Source organism: Paramisgurnus dabryanus, chromosome 2, assembly GCF_030506205.2.
Source record: "Paramisgurnus dabryanus chromosome 2, PD_genome_1.1, whole genome shotgun sequence".
NCBI lineage: Eukaryota > Metazoa > Chordata > Actinopteri > Cypriniformes > Cobitidae > Paramisgurnus > Paramisgurnus dabryanus.
The window spans coordinates 35,404,102-35,419,071 of NC_133338.1; the positions used below are offsets into that span (position 1 = coordinate 35,404,102).

Genomic DNA, 14,970 nt, shown 5'->3' on the forward strand with positions numbered 1-14,970 from the left:
AGAACGTTTTCTCTTAATTGACGAAATGACTCAACAATATTTTTTGACATTTATCTGGATATCGCCATAATTGTGCAAATGTAGAAAAATAAAAAAATATGATTAAAGACTGTGGTGTTTATTTTCATAAATCAGTACACAGCAACAGTGGCGCAGTGAAACTTATGTAATGCGGTCTGAACCGTGGGTTTACCGGGGTATTTTATCACGGCTTAGAACGCGTTTCAACCAATCAGAATGAAGAATCAGAACGAGCCGTTTTATAATACTGATTTTGGCAGTACCTAATTAAAAAAAAAAATGCTGTTTATCGCGTTTTGGAACCAAACTCTTCATATCTTCTTTTGTGTTCAACAGAAATCATTTAAGTTCAGAACAACATGAGGGGGATTAAATGTTAACAGAATATTCATTTTTGGGTGAACTATCCCTTTAAACTCAAATTGCGCTGAAACATCGGCGTTTTCACATTAGCACTTTTGGTGCGCACCCGGGCTCGATTGACATCAGAGTTCGGTACATTTGGATGATGTGAACGCTGTCTTCCGAACTCGGGTGCGCACCCGCGAAACGTACTCGAGTCCGCTTTAAAAGGGTGGTCTGGGGTCCGGTTCATGTGAACTCCAGATCGGTTCGCTGCTAATGTGAGCGCAATCGTACCAAATCGCGGAAGTGAACCACTGTTAATTACGTATTATATGGAATTTCCCAAAAAAACAGACGTGTGTGTTTGTGTGCGTGCACTTACCTTGACAACAAAATGCATAGAATGCTTGCTTGACTTTTGTTCTTATTTTTTTTAACCTTTGGTTTTGTTTTCAAAGAAATAATACAGAAACGCACTTGCGTCTGTCTGCCCCAAAAATACTAAAGTCGTTTCGATGACAACGGGCTGTCCGCCGACGTCAATTTTTGCGGAGGCATTTAGAAATCATCGCTGCGTCCCAAATCGCCTACTTCCATACTATATAGTAGGCAAAGAGTACGAGAAGTAGTGCTTTTCGCCTACTATATAGTATGGAAGTATGCGGTTTGGGACGCAGCCCATCTCTCTGCTTGGAGTTCGTCAATCACGCTTGTCGTCTTCTCGTTTACAGCGGTTACCAAGCAACATGAGACGCGCCGGCTGCAGCTTGATGATGCAAGCGTACCGCGGTTCGGATGCAAAAATAATATGTGAACACAGTCCATGGGTGACATGGGGAGGGGGGAGCAATCGAACTCTGGTTCGGACCAGGCAATCGCACCAAATGTGAAACCGTAAAGTCGTTTCGACTGCGCATTGACAAGCCCCTCCCCCAGAGAATCATCAGGATTTTTCGATTGATAATTGGTTCTTTTAGCTTCCGTCACCAGAGCGGCCATATGAGCATTGCATTGTCCCCTTATAGCAGCGTGTAATCTTGTTATATCCGATATATTTGGACCCTACCCAATCCATCAGTCATACAACTCCATTAGTTTGATATTTAAATCATAATTAGTCAAGATTACTGCATAGCATAACATCAATCAAATTTCCATGGTAAAATAACTACACAATATAAATAAGATTGAATGGTAACCTAAACCTAATTTCAACATTTATTCTGAATCTGAGTATTGAATTTAACTAATGCCGTGCTCATTTTACAGTTAACATCTGTTGCTTCTAAAATTTAGCGTCTAAATATCACAGATTGATTTTGACTTTATGAAGGCACAGGTGTAATATATCCTCTGTAACTGACACATGCATTTGACTTTTAGCAATGACTGCAGTGTTGCCATTAAGTATCATTGCTTCAGCATTTTACAAGCTTTAAATAATATGCATCGCAATCTATTTAAAAGCCAGCTGTGTCGTGTGCTGCAGAATGGGAGGTGTAAATTTTTCCACCATTCAGTGTCTATATTCAGTATTTGTTTGACGTTTCTCAATGAAACTGTCACGATAGCTTTATGGAGCTGTGACTAGCGTTGCTAATCATCTCTGTATGAAATCTGATTGTTTGTGAAGCACTGCTTTATTTAAATGTGTACATCATCTCTTTTGTGTTTTGGTAGATGACATTTTGTAACTGTGTGCGGTCTTGTCATTTGTCTTTGTGGGAGTGTGGGATGAGAGTGAAGGATGCAGGGAAAGTGAGAGTCCTTCTGCCTGTGTGTACAGACACAAGCTGTTATCTGTGAGTATATCCCAGCATCCTTTTAGCTCCCCGCAGTGCCTGGTGTTCTGGCACACACAGGTAACACAGATTGGCATTATGCCCACACTCAACCTCAGTAAATGTTTTTTATTGTGTATGTGTATGTCTGCATCGCCTTCTTTCATCTATGTAAACAATCAAACATTGCACTTTTCATTCAAAATTATTATTATTTTTTAAATTTTATCTCCTGTGTGTGTGTGTGTGTGTGTGTGTGTGTGTGTGTGTACCCTTTACCTTTTGCACAAAGCAGCCTGCTGTGAAGGTTTATTAGAGTTATATATGGCGCACTGTCAGAATCACATTTTCCCATCTAAGCCAATAAGCACCTAAAGTGTTTCTCAACCATAAAGTCACAGTGCAGATTATAGATTGTTGGGGGCCAAGTGTAAAACTAGTTCACAGATTCACTACAAAGTTATACAACATCTTATAAAGAAAACCAAGTAATATCATCTGTACATATTTTCACTGTAAAGAAAGTAAAAAAAGACCAAAGCAACAATAAAAGAACAATAGCCAGTTAAGGAACAGTGTTTACTGATAAAAACACATCCAAATGTTAATTTAAACCCTTTGTACATAATATTAATGAAACTTCCTATGGAACAGACTGTGTCTGTGATATATTTCCAGTTTAAGTGTCTCTACGTATTCTTGGAATGCTGCCATCATGCGTGCTTTGATGAAACTGTGTGCAACCATCTGAACAAGTTATTATGTAAATTCTTGATTTGTTTCCCTGATGACCTAGATATGGAAGTTTTATGGTCCTTAGTTGATTTTGGCAATGCAGACATTGTATCCCTCATTGACCTATATAACCAGTGCCGCTTGCATTGAAAAGCAAGTAATAGCTGTAATTTTACCGTTTCGATTAGGAGTTGTTCTGGATTCAGTCAGAATTTACTTTAATGAGCATCATGTTCATCTTTTTCAGTTCATTTTTGTGTGTATTTATGCTATTAAATGTAATGAAATGAAATACCCTATATCTGAACAAGCTGCAGGCCTGATAATGACCAGGTATGGCCCAACTTTTTAACCTAAAGGTCAGTTTTATGATGTTTTCGTTATGATTTGTACTGCTGTAATGAACACTAGACTAGTTTTTACATCAGTAGTCGCTTAAATACACCAAAGGACAAGACACTGAAACTAATGAAAAGCCCTTCTCATGTCAAACACACACTCTAAAGGTTAGTGTAAGTAGACAGTGTGATCTCTTGTGCCTAATGATCATTGCTAATCGCTTCTGTCCGAGCATGTGGATTGACTTGGCTCATTAGAGTGACATCTTGCTTTCACATTCAGCCGTCAATCATTTCCTTAGATTTCGATGATCGTGGATGTGTTTGGGTTTTAGCTACATTACATGACAGACATGTAGAAAAACCTTACTTCTGGTTAATTGTGAGGGTTATCTTAGCCGAGTAAATCACATCAATCACATCAATATCAGAGAAAAATCCCTCTGTCTTTCTTGATCTGTCCCATTTCTCTTGCTTTTCTCTGTCTTGTACACATCTAAATCATTCAGCAGGACAGAAGGAAAGGTCATACTGTCTTTTCCTTACTCCCTGATTCCCATCATGTCTCTTACATCTTTAATTCATGGTGATAGGTTGATGCCTAGAGCCCTCTAGTGGGTAATTGCTTTCAGCTGGACCCATCTTTCCTCACCTGACTTGTGGTTCAACCATGAGTTTTATACTGTACATATCAAGTCCTAATGAAAGGAGCACATGAATTGTTCTCCCTTGAGTTTGGCCACATAAGCCTATTCAGTACAAGACTGTGAGCAGTGACATCGTTTGGATCTTAAAATAAGTGTAATGTTTGGTAGCCTAGGGTCCATTTTAACCTTCCGAAAAAAATACTAGTGCTGTTATTTGTAAATGCCTGCGAACAGATTAAGCATGTGCATTTTCTAGGTTGATAGCATCACTAGGGACCCAATCATAGCACTTAAACATGGAAAAAGTCAGATTTTCATGTCATGGCCCCTTTAAAGTTAATTAATGTCATTTTTATTTAAACATTTTTTTTATTTAATCACGTGGAACCGATGTCCACAAGATTTTATTTCAGTGTGTGAATAGAACTACTTTCCTTTGCCACAGATTCAGGATCAGCTGTTTGCTGAGTACCCATAAAGCACATTTTGTAAATGTGACTTCAATTATTTTAAATAATTTGAAAATAGTGAGCCAGAAGTTGAAAAGCTTTCCTTGTAAAGTGTACTGTTTCTGATCAGTAACATTTTAGTCAAGATTGCTGGATTTATGAAAAATCTTCCTCCGCTACAGTACAGAACATACAGTATATATTGCAACAGGTTTTATCTGTAAACAATTGTTATTATATTGTGTCCTCTATTTTACACTGAAAGAGAGGGCCAAATTTGACATATGTATGTGGGTGTGAGAAGATTGCTTATATCTGAAAAATTTTCAGAACAGTGTAGCTGTTCTCTATTAAGCCCGGGATACATTGCACGATTTTTGGCTGTCCTAGACGAAAGATTGTCATAGTGAAACAATCGTCACGATTTCTTTGATCGTGGCTCTTTATCGATGGTCCTATGTCGTACAGTGAGAAAGGTTCGAAGACAGCCATTTTCCCGATCTTTTGTGTCCAAAGATAGCCCACGATAGTTTTCTGACAGTGTCAGAAATTCAGCATGATCAACGCACAGTGTGTTTGCTGCTACGACCTGCATACTGGTATTTGTTTACCACTAGCGCATGCTAGTGATGTTGCGCTAACGTGTGACGCAGCCGCCGAAGCTTCCGTGTCATCATCGTACAGTCTACATGCTTGTCGTTCCCAAGTTTAAACGATCCATGTCGCACTGTGTGATAAGGTAATGATCTTATAGGTGTGTAAAAATCCTGCAGTGTACTTTGGGCTTTTGACAGAAATGCAATATAATACATAACTTTATTTTCAGTTAATAAAGACCTTGATGAACTGTTATGTTTTTATTATTTTTATTAGAATGAACCGTTTCTATCTACATATTCCACAGGTTCCTTACATAGAAGTCGCCATTTTGCGTCACCATGTTTCTACAGTAGCCCTAAACAGACAAACTACTCTACAGAGCGTGTTTCGTCACTAGATGGTTTCAGCAGTAACAACATAAACAAACGGCTTTTGTGGAACATACGTAACTTCCCGTAAACTCTGCTAAGAATCAATAACAAACTTTTAGAGCATTTCTGATAAAAAGCAAATTAAAAAACAAGTAGTTTACCTTATAATATATATAATTTATATATCTATAATTTGTCTATGTATGTGATATGATATAGTCTTTTCCAGTTGAACAAAGACTTGATAAAATAAGTACATGCTAATTTCATATAGCTATAGACCGTTTCAGCAGTAACAACGTAAACACGCGGCTGTCGCGGTCCGCACGTAACTTCCGGTAAACTCCGCTAAGAATAAATAACAACAAAGTTCTTTAAACGTAGTTTATTTACATAACAAGCAAAACAACAACACGTAGATTACCTAGGAAACCAAAACATTTGTTATTTTCGACGAGGCATTTGTTTAAGAGATCAGTTTAGCAACTACTCAGACAATTAAAAAAACGAAACCGGAAGTAAGGTTCGGTTCCAGACGTGTATCACGTGAGTCCGATGAAACCGTCTATATTCAAAATAGACACACCATCATTTTATGGCTTTTAGACGAATCGTTTAAATGTTTTGGAGGTGAGATCTTTCTAGGAAAACAAAAAATGTTGCCTTATTAAAAGTGTTTTTTGCTTTCACCTCGACCAAGGAGGCTTTTTAATGAGCACAAAACTCTCAGATTCAAGATGCACCATTAATTTATAGTCAGGTCATGCACCCTGTCTGTGTGGCTGAGGATGTCGCTGCACACACAACTGCTTCTTTTTCATTTCACCCTTATTCTTTCTCATTCTCTTTTTTCAAGCCTTTTTGCTTTACCTGCCAATGGTATATTTAGGACGATGCACCAAGGGATAGGAAAAATAGAACGCTGGTATAAAACTGAAGCATAAGACAGCTTTGTTCTTGTCATATGTAATGATTGATTGTACAGGTAATGGGAAAAGACGAAAGTTTTAATTAAATGTCTGTTACTGTTACCCATCATTTGCACACTGATTTGAAGATCCTCATACAGGCTGTCTTCATTATGCCTTTCTAAAATGCTTTCCCTTATATCTTCCTCTAACAACATTGATAATGCCCCAGAGATGCAGAGCTGCAAGGAAGCTCTTTTCAATTAAGGATAAATTATGATGAACAATGACCAAGAATACTTCAATGAAATAAACACAATAAAAACATATTCCTTGGTGGCATAAAAAAGCAGCTAAGGGCTACAAAACTGTGTAAAATAATTTTATAAAATAAAGAACAATTTCCTCAGCACTGTTTCAGTGCTATTATTTTTTAACATTTATCTTTATTATAAGTAATAATAGGTAATTTAATCAAGACCTGGAGTCCATATCTATGCTGAAAGACCGGGAGTTTTTCTTTATCTATTTATTTGTGATCGACTGAAAATTTAAGCTGGAAATATCCGTGATCTCTGCATCCAAGGGACAACTCAAGTGTCTGATATGTAGGACAGTACTTCTGTTTCCACTTGGGAAATAGGGTAAATTGGGTTTTAGAGGTCAGACATATTCATTGGCTGTATTTGAAATGCATCCACAAGATGAAGTGACCCTGAAAGGTGTACGTGCGTGTTGATAGGATAAAAAGCAAAGAAACTTTCCCAAACTACAAAAGAAAACTACGGCTATAAATATGTTCTTAACAATTCTGTAATATTTGCTGGGATTGCAACATTACATTTCTGAAGAGTTTATAAATCATTTTGGATTTTTACACCAGTAGCTCCTCAAACGTGAATATTTGATTATATTAAACGCACCAAGTCACATCAAACAGCGTCGATGGCCTAATTAATTTATGGTAACATAAAACATGTAAGATATATTGTATTTTTATCTAAATCTGTAATTATGGTCTAGTTTACATCAATAAAATGGCATACAGCAGGGCTAGTCAACTGGCGGCCTGCAGGCCAAATGTGGACCTCCAATTGTATTAATCCGGCCCAGCGGTCATCTTTGTCTGATTTAAATTTAGTGTGGTTACTTTACTTTTTGTGCCACAAAGGTGCTGCGTGGGTAGCCAACGATCTGCGGATTCGTAGTTTCGAATCCAAGTTGAGCATTGGATGCATAAAAAATTAACTTCTGCGAAAACAACGCATGTGACACGCCGTCCGGAAGTGATGTTCTTCTGTGTTCTCCAATCAAAACATTGTGCACAAGGTGAAAATAATAATAATAATAATTATTATCATTATTAATCCTTTTTTTTTAACTTTATCAGTAGCACTTGAATCCTTTAAGAAGTATTGATTAATGATAAGAAAAATTAAACAGTATAAATACCTTTGTAGATAAAGGCTCTTGCTCTGGAATGAGCTTCTCTACCATGTTGACATGGATTTACCATTAAACTGAAATTTCATTACGACTGTTGTGTCTGAATGTAGTTTAATTGAAAGGCAGTTTAGCCTATATATCTTTAAAATATTAAAAAAGAAAACGTGAAGTGCAATTAGGAGAAGACTGGCTATATGTTGTGAATACTTGAAATGTAACAATTTATGAAAGTTAAACAGTTATAAACAAAAAAACTTTCTTTTCAGAAAGTGCATGTTTTTTAATATATGATATGACCCATAACAAAAGTAACAAAAACTTTTTTGTAACATATATAATATAATAATATATAATAGATAAACGTAAATAAATATATAAAAGGCATGGCCGTAGACAGGGTTTGACAATTAGTGAGGTCCAGGGGTGTTAAGAGTTAACACATGCTATCCCTGGAGAAAAAAAGTGCACTAAAATAAATTTTTAAGTACGTACTAAATGTTCTATTTTGTGCACTAATTTTGTAGTTAATATATCAAAAATGAGTCTTTAGTACTTCATCTAAGTGTACTTTACTGTACTATTTGAGACATCACTTATTTCAATACACTAAATCACTGGTATTGTATACTTTTTCAGGTGCATTGAAGTACACTCAAGTAGAACCATACACCTTTTATGTATATTTGTAGTGATTAACATTTATAAAATACTTAGTACATTCAAGTATACTTTATTTTTTTACCTGGGATCTTATGTATTCTGTCTGAAACGTTTTTGCCATTTTACACATTTTATATACACACCATATGTTTTGGGAGTGGACATTGTTATATTATCCCGTATTTATTATATCACAATTTGTAAACTCTTTACTGTTAGGGTGGATAATTAATTTAACAACATAAACAAGCGGCTTTCGTGGTCAGGTAACTTCCGGTAAACTCCGCTAAGAATGAATAACAACAAATAAATTTAAACATAGTTTATTTATATAACAAGCAAAATAAACAACGCGTAGATTACCTAGGAAACCAAAACATTTGTTATTTTCAACGAGGTATTTGTTCAAGAGTTCAGTTAAGCAACTAGTCAGACCATTAAAAAAACTGAAGCCAGAAGTAAAGTTCGGACCAGACGCGTATCATGTCACCGCACGTGTGTCCGATGAAACCGTCTATTACATACATAATCATGATGATTATTGCATATGTCTTACCGAATGTATTATCATGTCAGCAGTAACCCGCCCATGCTGAATGATGCCTAATGACTGCATTTGATCACTGTTTAGGTGCTGGTCATCCGTGTTGCCAGATATTAATATGAAAACAAACAAAATGGGCCCTAAAGAAACAATATGTTCAGACTTTGTCTTTCAGCAATAAATCAGAGACATCGCTAACACTAACCAGCACATTCTAACTTTATACATTTCTCAAATTGTCACATTAATTGCAAAAACATTAAACACTACGTCTAAAGAGGATTTTTCACAATGGGATCTGGCAACACTGTGAATGCCGCAGATGCCAGCGTCTCACAGCTGTCAGTCTCAGTCTTTTTACGCAAAAATATACTGTCCAAACTTAATTATATATGTGGATACCAATATGAATAGTTTAAAATTGCTGTTAAGTCATTCAGAAAACTTTAAATTTTATGTCTTTATATTAAAATTTACAGAGGTCCCCCGGACCTCGGTGGCCTCATAGCTGGCTACGGGCATGATAAAAGGTAAACATAGGGGTAAAAGTTTGGCCCGCATCACATTAAATTTTTTTTTATATGAATAAAAAAACACACCTCATCATAAGCGAATACATTTTCCTACCCTCCTTCACGGATCATAATGAATGAATAATTCAGTATTTAGGTCACTTGGCACTGGCTATTTTTACCCTCACCCCAATCTGTTTTCACCCCACCTGTAGTTAAGCCAGTAGAATTAGTATTGCATTGAATGCAAGCATTTAGCAAGAGGGTCATGAATGTAAACTATAATTTAGAGTGGAAAGCACTTGGTACCAATAAGAGACAGGAATTTAATTGGGTTTAAATCCCCCTAGCCTGAATAAAACCTTAATTCACAGCATCATCATTCACTGCACACTGGTTTAATCACTGTAGATGGGGCTTCACGTGTCCTGTTATTGTTGTGCATCCTTACAGATTAAACCTCTGGGAAAATAAGACACTATGTTAATGGTGAGCTAAAATGGATTCTTAATAAAGATATCAACCTATAAATTTTCAGTTGAATGACATGGATGTGAATGGGGTAAATGGTCAGATATGCTCAGCACCTGGTAGGTTGTGCTGTGGTTTGTTAGTGATAAAAAAATTTCATCATACATAGGAACAAAATCTATATAGATTTAGTGGATTTGCTTGCTAGGAATGGATATAGGACTGAAGATCATTTAGAAATAAATAAAGTTAACATTATAACTGTATGTTTACACCGCCACCGGTGAGACGGTAAACAAAAATCTGGCTGCCCTGCCAACGATGCTATAGCTAAAATGTAGTGGATGCTCTGACGCTCGAATGCATTCTCTGGAATCCTTTCAAGCCGAGGTCTGCTAACGACATCCAAGATGAGCTGCGCCGCTGCTTGTCGGAATGACTTACGGCTACTTTGATGCACTCGTCAGCGGCAGTGTGAACGCACAGTAACTTTAGACTCAGTTTATCTTTCTGTGTTACATTGTGCTGTTGCCAGGCAGTGTTTCCAGTAAAATATATTTTATCATAAAACTTTTATGCATCATCAGCAAGTTCTGTCCAAATTACAACCGCATATTATTTTCTCATTATATTGCACTGACAATGACTAACGGCCTTAAAACATTGTCTAACAAATCATTTCGATTGGAGCACGGTAATCTACACTAAAGTGTTTCTGTGTAGTGCTCTGTGCCTTGGGAGTCTCTCTTGTCTTCTATAGTGTGAAAGACATAGTTGTCAGCTATTACTTTTTAATTACGTTTCAATTTTAATCAACCTCTGAAGCCAACAAGCACAGGCCGGCCACTGCGTAGAGACACTCTTCAGAGATAACAAATGGATTTGTCGACCTGATTTAGAAGTTAGTGGAAGGCAGAACGCTTTTTGACCAGGCATCGGCAGACGTCGGATTGAAGAACAGGGGCAATTAATTTAAGACGCTGATGAGAATTCTGACAAGTTGTATAATAAAAGAGGCAGAGTGGTTTGATAAGACTTGAGTGCTCAGGAGTAATTACAGGGTGCGCTGGAGAGTTTGTAAGATTGTCTTCATGCTTAACAGAAACTGAATCTGAATGGGATTTCTGCAGCATTCCGAACATTGCTGTGCAATTCTTATAAACCAATATTTTGAAGTACAGCTATTTCTTGGACTTGTTTCCTTTTAGTTCATTGATTTTCTTACTAAGAAGAGGATCTGCATCAGAAACTGTGCTTCTGCATGTCTCAGTTATTAATTATTACCGTATGACAGCTGCAGATATAAGGGTTCTGTTTCTTTGAGGACATACAGACAGGGAATGAGAGAGACAGATAATACAGAAATTTGCCCAGATATAAAGTGTTCTCAGGGGCTTGAGAAAGGATACAAAATCAGACATTTTTCTAATGTGAACAAAGTTATAAATGTGTGTGGAATTTAAAAGGGAAGAAAAAAATAGAAAAGCTCTGGTTCTCTCTCTCTCTCTCTCTCTCTCTCTCTCTCTCTCTCTCTCTCTCTCTCTCTCTTCCTCCCAGAGACATTTGTCTTTCCCTTGTGCTTTATCAAAGGACAGCTGCTAAAAGGTCCCTTGGCTGTGTATACACACACACACACACACACACACACACACACATACACTGACACGTGTACAAAGCTTTATAATCTTTTCTCTTGTCACCTGAGAGCATCCTTTCAGTCCCATCTCCATGGAGACACCAAACTGTTTTGTGACTGTTTGTCTTCAGGTCTGTAGAGTCTTTGTGTTTATCTCTAATCCTGCCACATCTGTAAAATTACAATCTGCCCAATCACAAACTGTTTTCATTTACAGTCATTTACTGTATTTTTTGTTTTATGCCTCCATCACAGTGGTTAGTAGGGAGACATGTCTGTGCTCACGTATGAATGACTCTAAATTGAGGTGGATGGAATGATGGCCATTATATGTTTTATTTTTATTTTAAAAGACTAAATCACATGCTTGACATAAATACTTCAGTGCAGTTGAAGCATTACACTTAAGCTTGTCTTTGTTATTGTTAGTGTTTTGTCCATCTGTATTATTCTATAAAAGTTAATTGGGCCTGGCAGTTTGTTCTCTTCAGTATTCTATCCAAATAAACAAGAGACCAGTATTTCGTAGGGAGAGTCATAATATGCACATAGTAAAACAATTAATTGCAAATACACTGTAAAAAGTGGAAAGTTGGATCAAAATATTTCAATTGGCAACACTTAGAAATAAGTTGTTTTAACCTACGGTGAAACTAAAGTGAAATTTTAAGTTGAGAAAACATAATGTTGTAAGTGTTACCAATTGTTTAAATTGATAACTTTTCACTTTTTACAGTAAGAAAATAATGTAATGTATGTTAATTGCAGTAATGCACATTTTAAATATTTTAGATATATTTTTAAAATATAAATATTTCACAGCATAAGCATTAACATGTTTTTGTTTTTGAGTGCAGTTGTGTAGACTCTTGATTTACACCATTTTGTTAAAACCTTTTGTGATTCATTACATTTTCATCTCTTATCTCATCAGAGTTGTTGACTGTTGAATAGACAGTGGGTCCTTGAAATCCTTGAAAGTTTGTGAATCTGGGGGAAATAATTCAAGGCCCTGGGAAGTTGTTGAAATTAAACATACATAGATACAGGTCATTGAAAGTGCTTGAATCTGTTTTATGCAATAAGTTTTCTGAAGGAAAAATTTTATTCCCTGTGTAGTGTAGGATAATATCATAAAAATTCTAGACTTTTTAAGCACACGTGCTAAACAGTTCGCTTTTTACAGATTCTGTATGCGAATGTTGATTTATGCCAAAATGCTTTTTTGCATAGTTGTGTTTGACAGATGAAAACGTCTCGGGTTATGTATATGTTACTGTTGTTCCATGAGAAGGGAATGAGACGCTGCGTCTTCCTTTGCCATACTTCCTGTGTCCCTGTAACGCCATCTTTGGCAATATTTTTTAGATAGCAATATACTTCCCGGCTCCCGCGGCACCCTGTTTTTGACGTTAAGTCTCGTCATTGGTGGAATTTGATATACACATTCCGACGCACTTACCTATGGAGGCGTCCCCAAAGTGTCACCGCAGTGACGCACGAGTTCCCTTGAAAGGGAACTGTAACAATGTATCTTAAAAGGTAACTTGATGTCCCCACATTTAGTTCTTGAATTTGAGGGTATTGGATTTGGAAAAGTCCTTGAAAGGTCCTTGAATTTGAAGTTAACTAAGGTATGGGAATCCTGAATAGAGAATGTTTACTTGTGACAATTTGCCCCATCGGCGGGTATGTTGTCACACTAGATTATCTAAAAAGAACAACACAACTACTTAAATGTGATTATTGATTTTAATTTTTAAATTCAAACCAGAATTGGAAACATTAACTCTGGGGCTTTTCACTGCGCTTAACCCTGGTTTATCTTCATTCTAAACCTTTCTTTTAACCCTAGGTTAAGGAGTGTTTCACACTTTTAATTTAGAAGCGAGGTTATCCCTTAATTTAACCCAGGGTTATGAAACCTTGCTCGGAAGCGGTTAGCTCTGCTTTTGTGTGGTTAACCCCGCATTGAGGTGCCAAACGCATGAGTTTGAAACGAAGCAGGGTTAGAATGTAATTCCACCAATTAAACCTAGCTAAAGCAGCTAATTGAGGTGTTCAGGGTTGTTTTATAATTACAGACAGGTGTATGAGCAGGGTTTCAGACACCTGACCTAGGGTTTACTGTAGGAATGCACTGTGTGAAAAGGCAGATTATGATCTCTGGTAAAGTACGAACAGTGTGAACACTGTCAAAAATAAGGACACAAAGCTGTCACTGGGGTAGTACCCTTTAAAAAATGTCCTAATATGTACCATTTAGGTAGAAATGTGTATCTTTGAACTGCCAATATGTACCTTTGAAGTACAAATATGCACTCTTTGGGTACAAAGGTGTACCTTTTTGAAAGGGTACTGTCCCAGTGACAGCTTTTGTACCTTTATTTCTGAGAGATAACCCAGAATTTTGTCAAAATCTCAGAGTTAGCTCAACATAGCATGTCAGCTCAAAAGACCTGTAGCCTATTGTCTTCTCTATTTTGTTCAAAATAGTAAAATTTATACCTAACAAAATTGTATTGAATAATAACGCAATTGTTGTACTTTTTAAGCAAAAAAAAATACCAAAATTGGGCTAACGTCAGATTGGAGCGATCTTGACCACAGTGTATGGAAATAAATGACTCATTTTTAATGTAAAGCCATCTTATATAATGCTTTTAATGAAATCATATGATTTGTTCACTTTTAGAAAAAAATGTAAAATCTGTCTCTTGGGCAGTGCCCTTTAAAAAGGTCCTAATATTTGCCATTTATGTACATATATGTATAGATTTGATACTAATATGTACCTTTGGGGTTCTAATATGCACTCTTTGGTAACAGTATGTTCCTCTGAAATACTAATTTGAAATATTAATGTGCAAAGGGGTACTTTTTTTAAAAGGGTACCAGCCCAGTAACAGCTCGGGACCATTTGTTTCTAAAAGTGTTGAAATAAAGTCTTACACTATAGCACACCTCAAACACTGGAAAAATGTAACATGCAGTTGATCTCGTCATATAGCTATAGTGATATTTAACATATATTAATTCAAACTTTATGTAGTACACTCATTTCCAAGCCCCACTAATTAGAAATCTGCTTTGCATGGCTGATTCTGTACATCCTAGGGTTGCATTCAAGATATTGATCAGAAGAAAGGTAATAAACAGAAACTTGATGAGCTGTACAAGCCTCTTTAATGAATTCCCTCATCGATCTCATACCAGCGTCTTTCTGTTCTAATCATATTTTCTTATTTCCTATGTTTTTGCAGGCTGCCTGTTTGAGGGTGATGTATGCGAGTCATATGAAATCTGCATCAATGGTGAGTTGTTGATGATACATTCTGCCTATTCAATGCAAGATCTTCACATTTTAACTACAACTAGCTATCACGGATGCAGTGGCTTCTCAGCAGGATATAGCTAAATGTGGTGTAACTGGTTGATTTTTGGGGATTAGGCAGAGGCTATTAACACTAAGTGCAAATAGCGTTAGATACTATTTACAGTCAGTG

At 36.6% G+C, this 14,970-nt stretch overlaps 1 protein-coding gene across 1 annotated transcript in view; it reads left to right on the forward strand.

Annotated features, from left to right (window-relative positions):
• Nucleotides 1-14,970, forward strand: part of ptprn2 (protein tyrosine phosphatase receptor type N2) — a 177,350-nt gene that overhangs the window by 4,137 nt on the left and 158,243 nt on the right. The window contains exon 2 of the mRNA XM_065289392.2: nucleotides 14,728-14,778. Coding sequence (XP_065145464.1) covers nucleotides 14,728-14,778 — 51 coding nt within the window. The remainder of the gene's footprint in view (nucleotides 1-14,727; nucleotides 14,779-14,970) is intronic.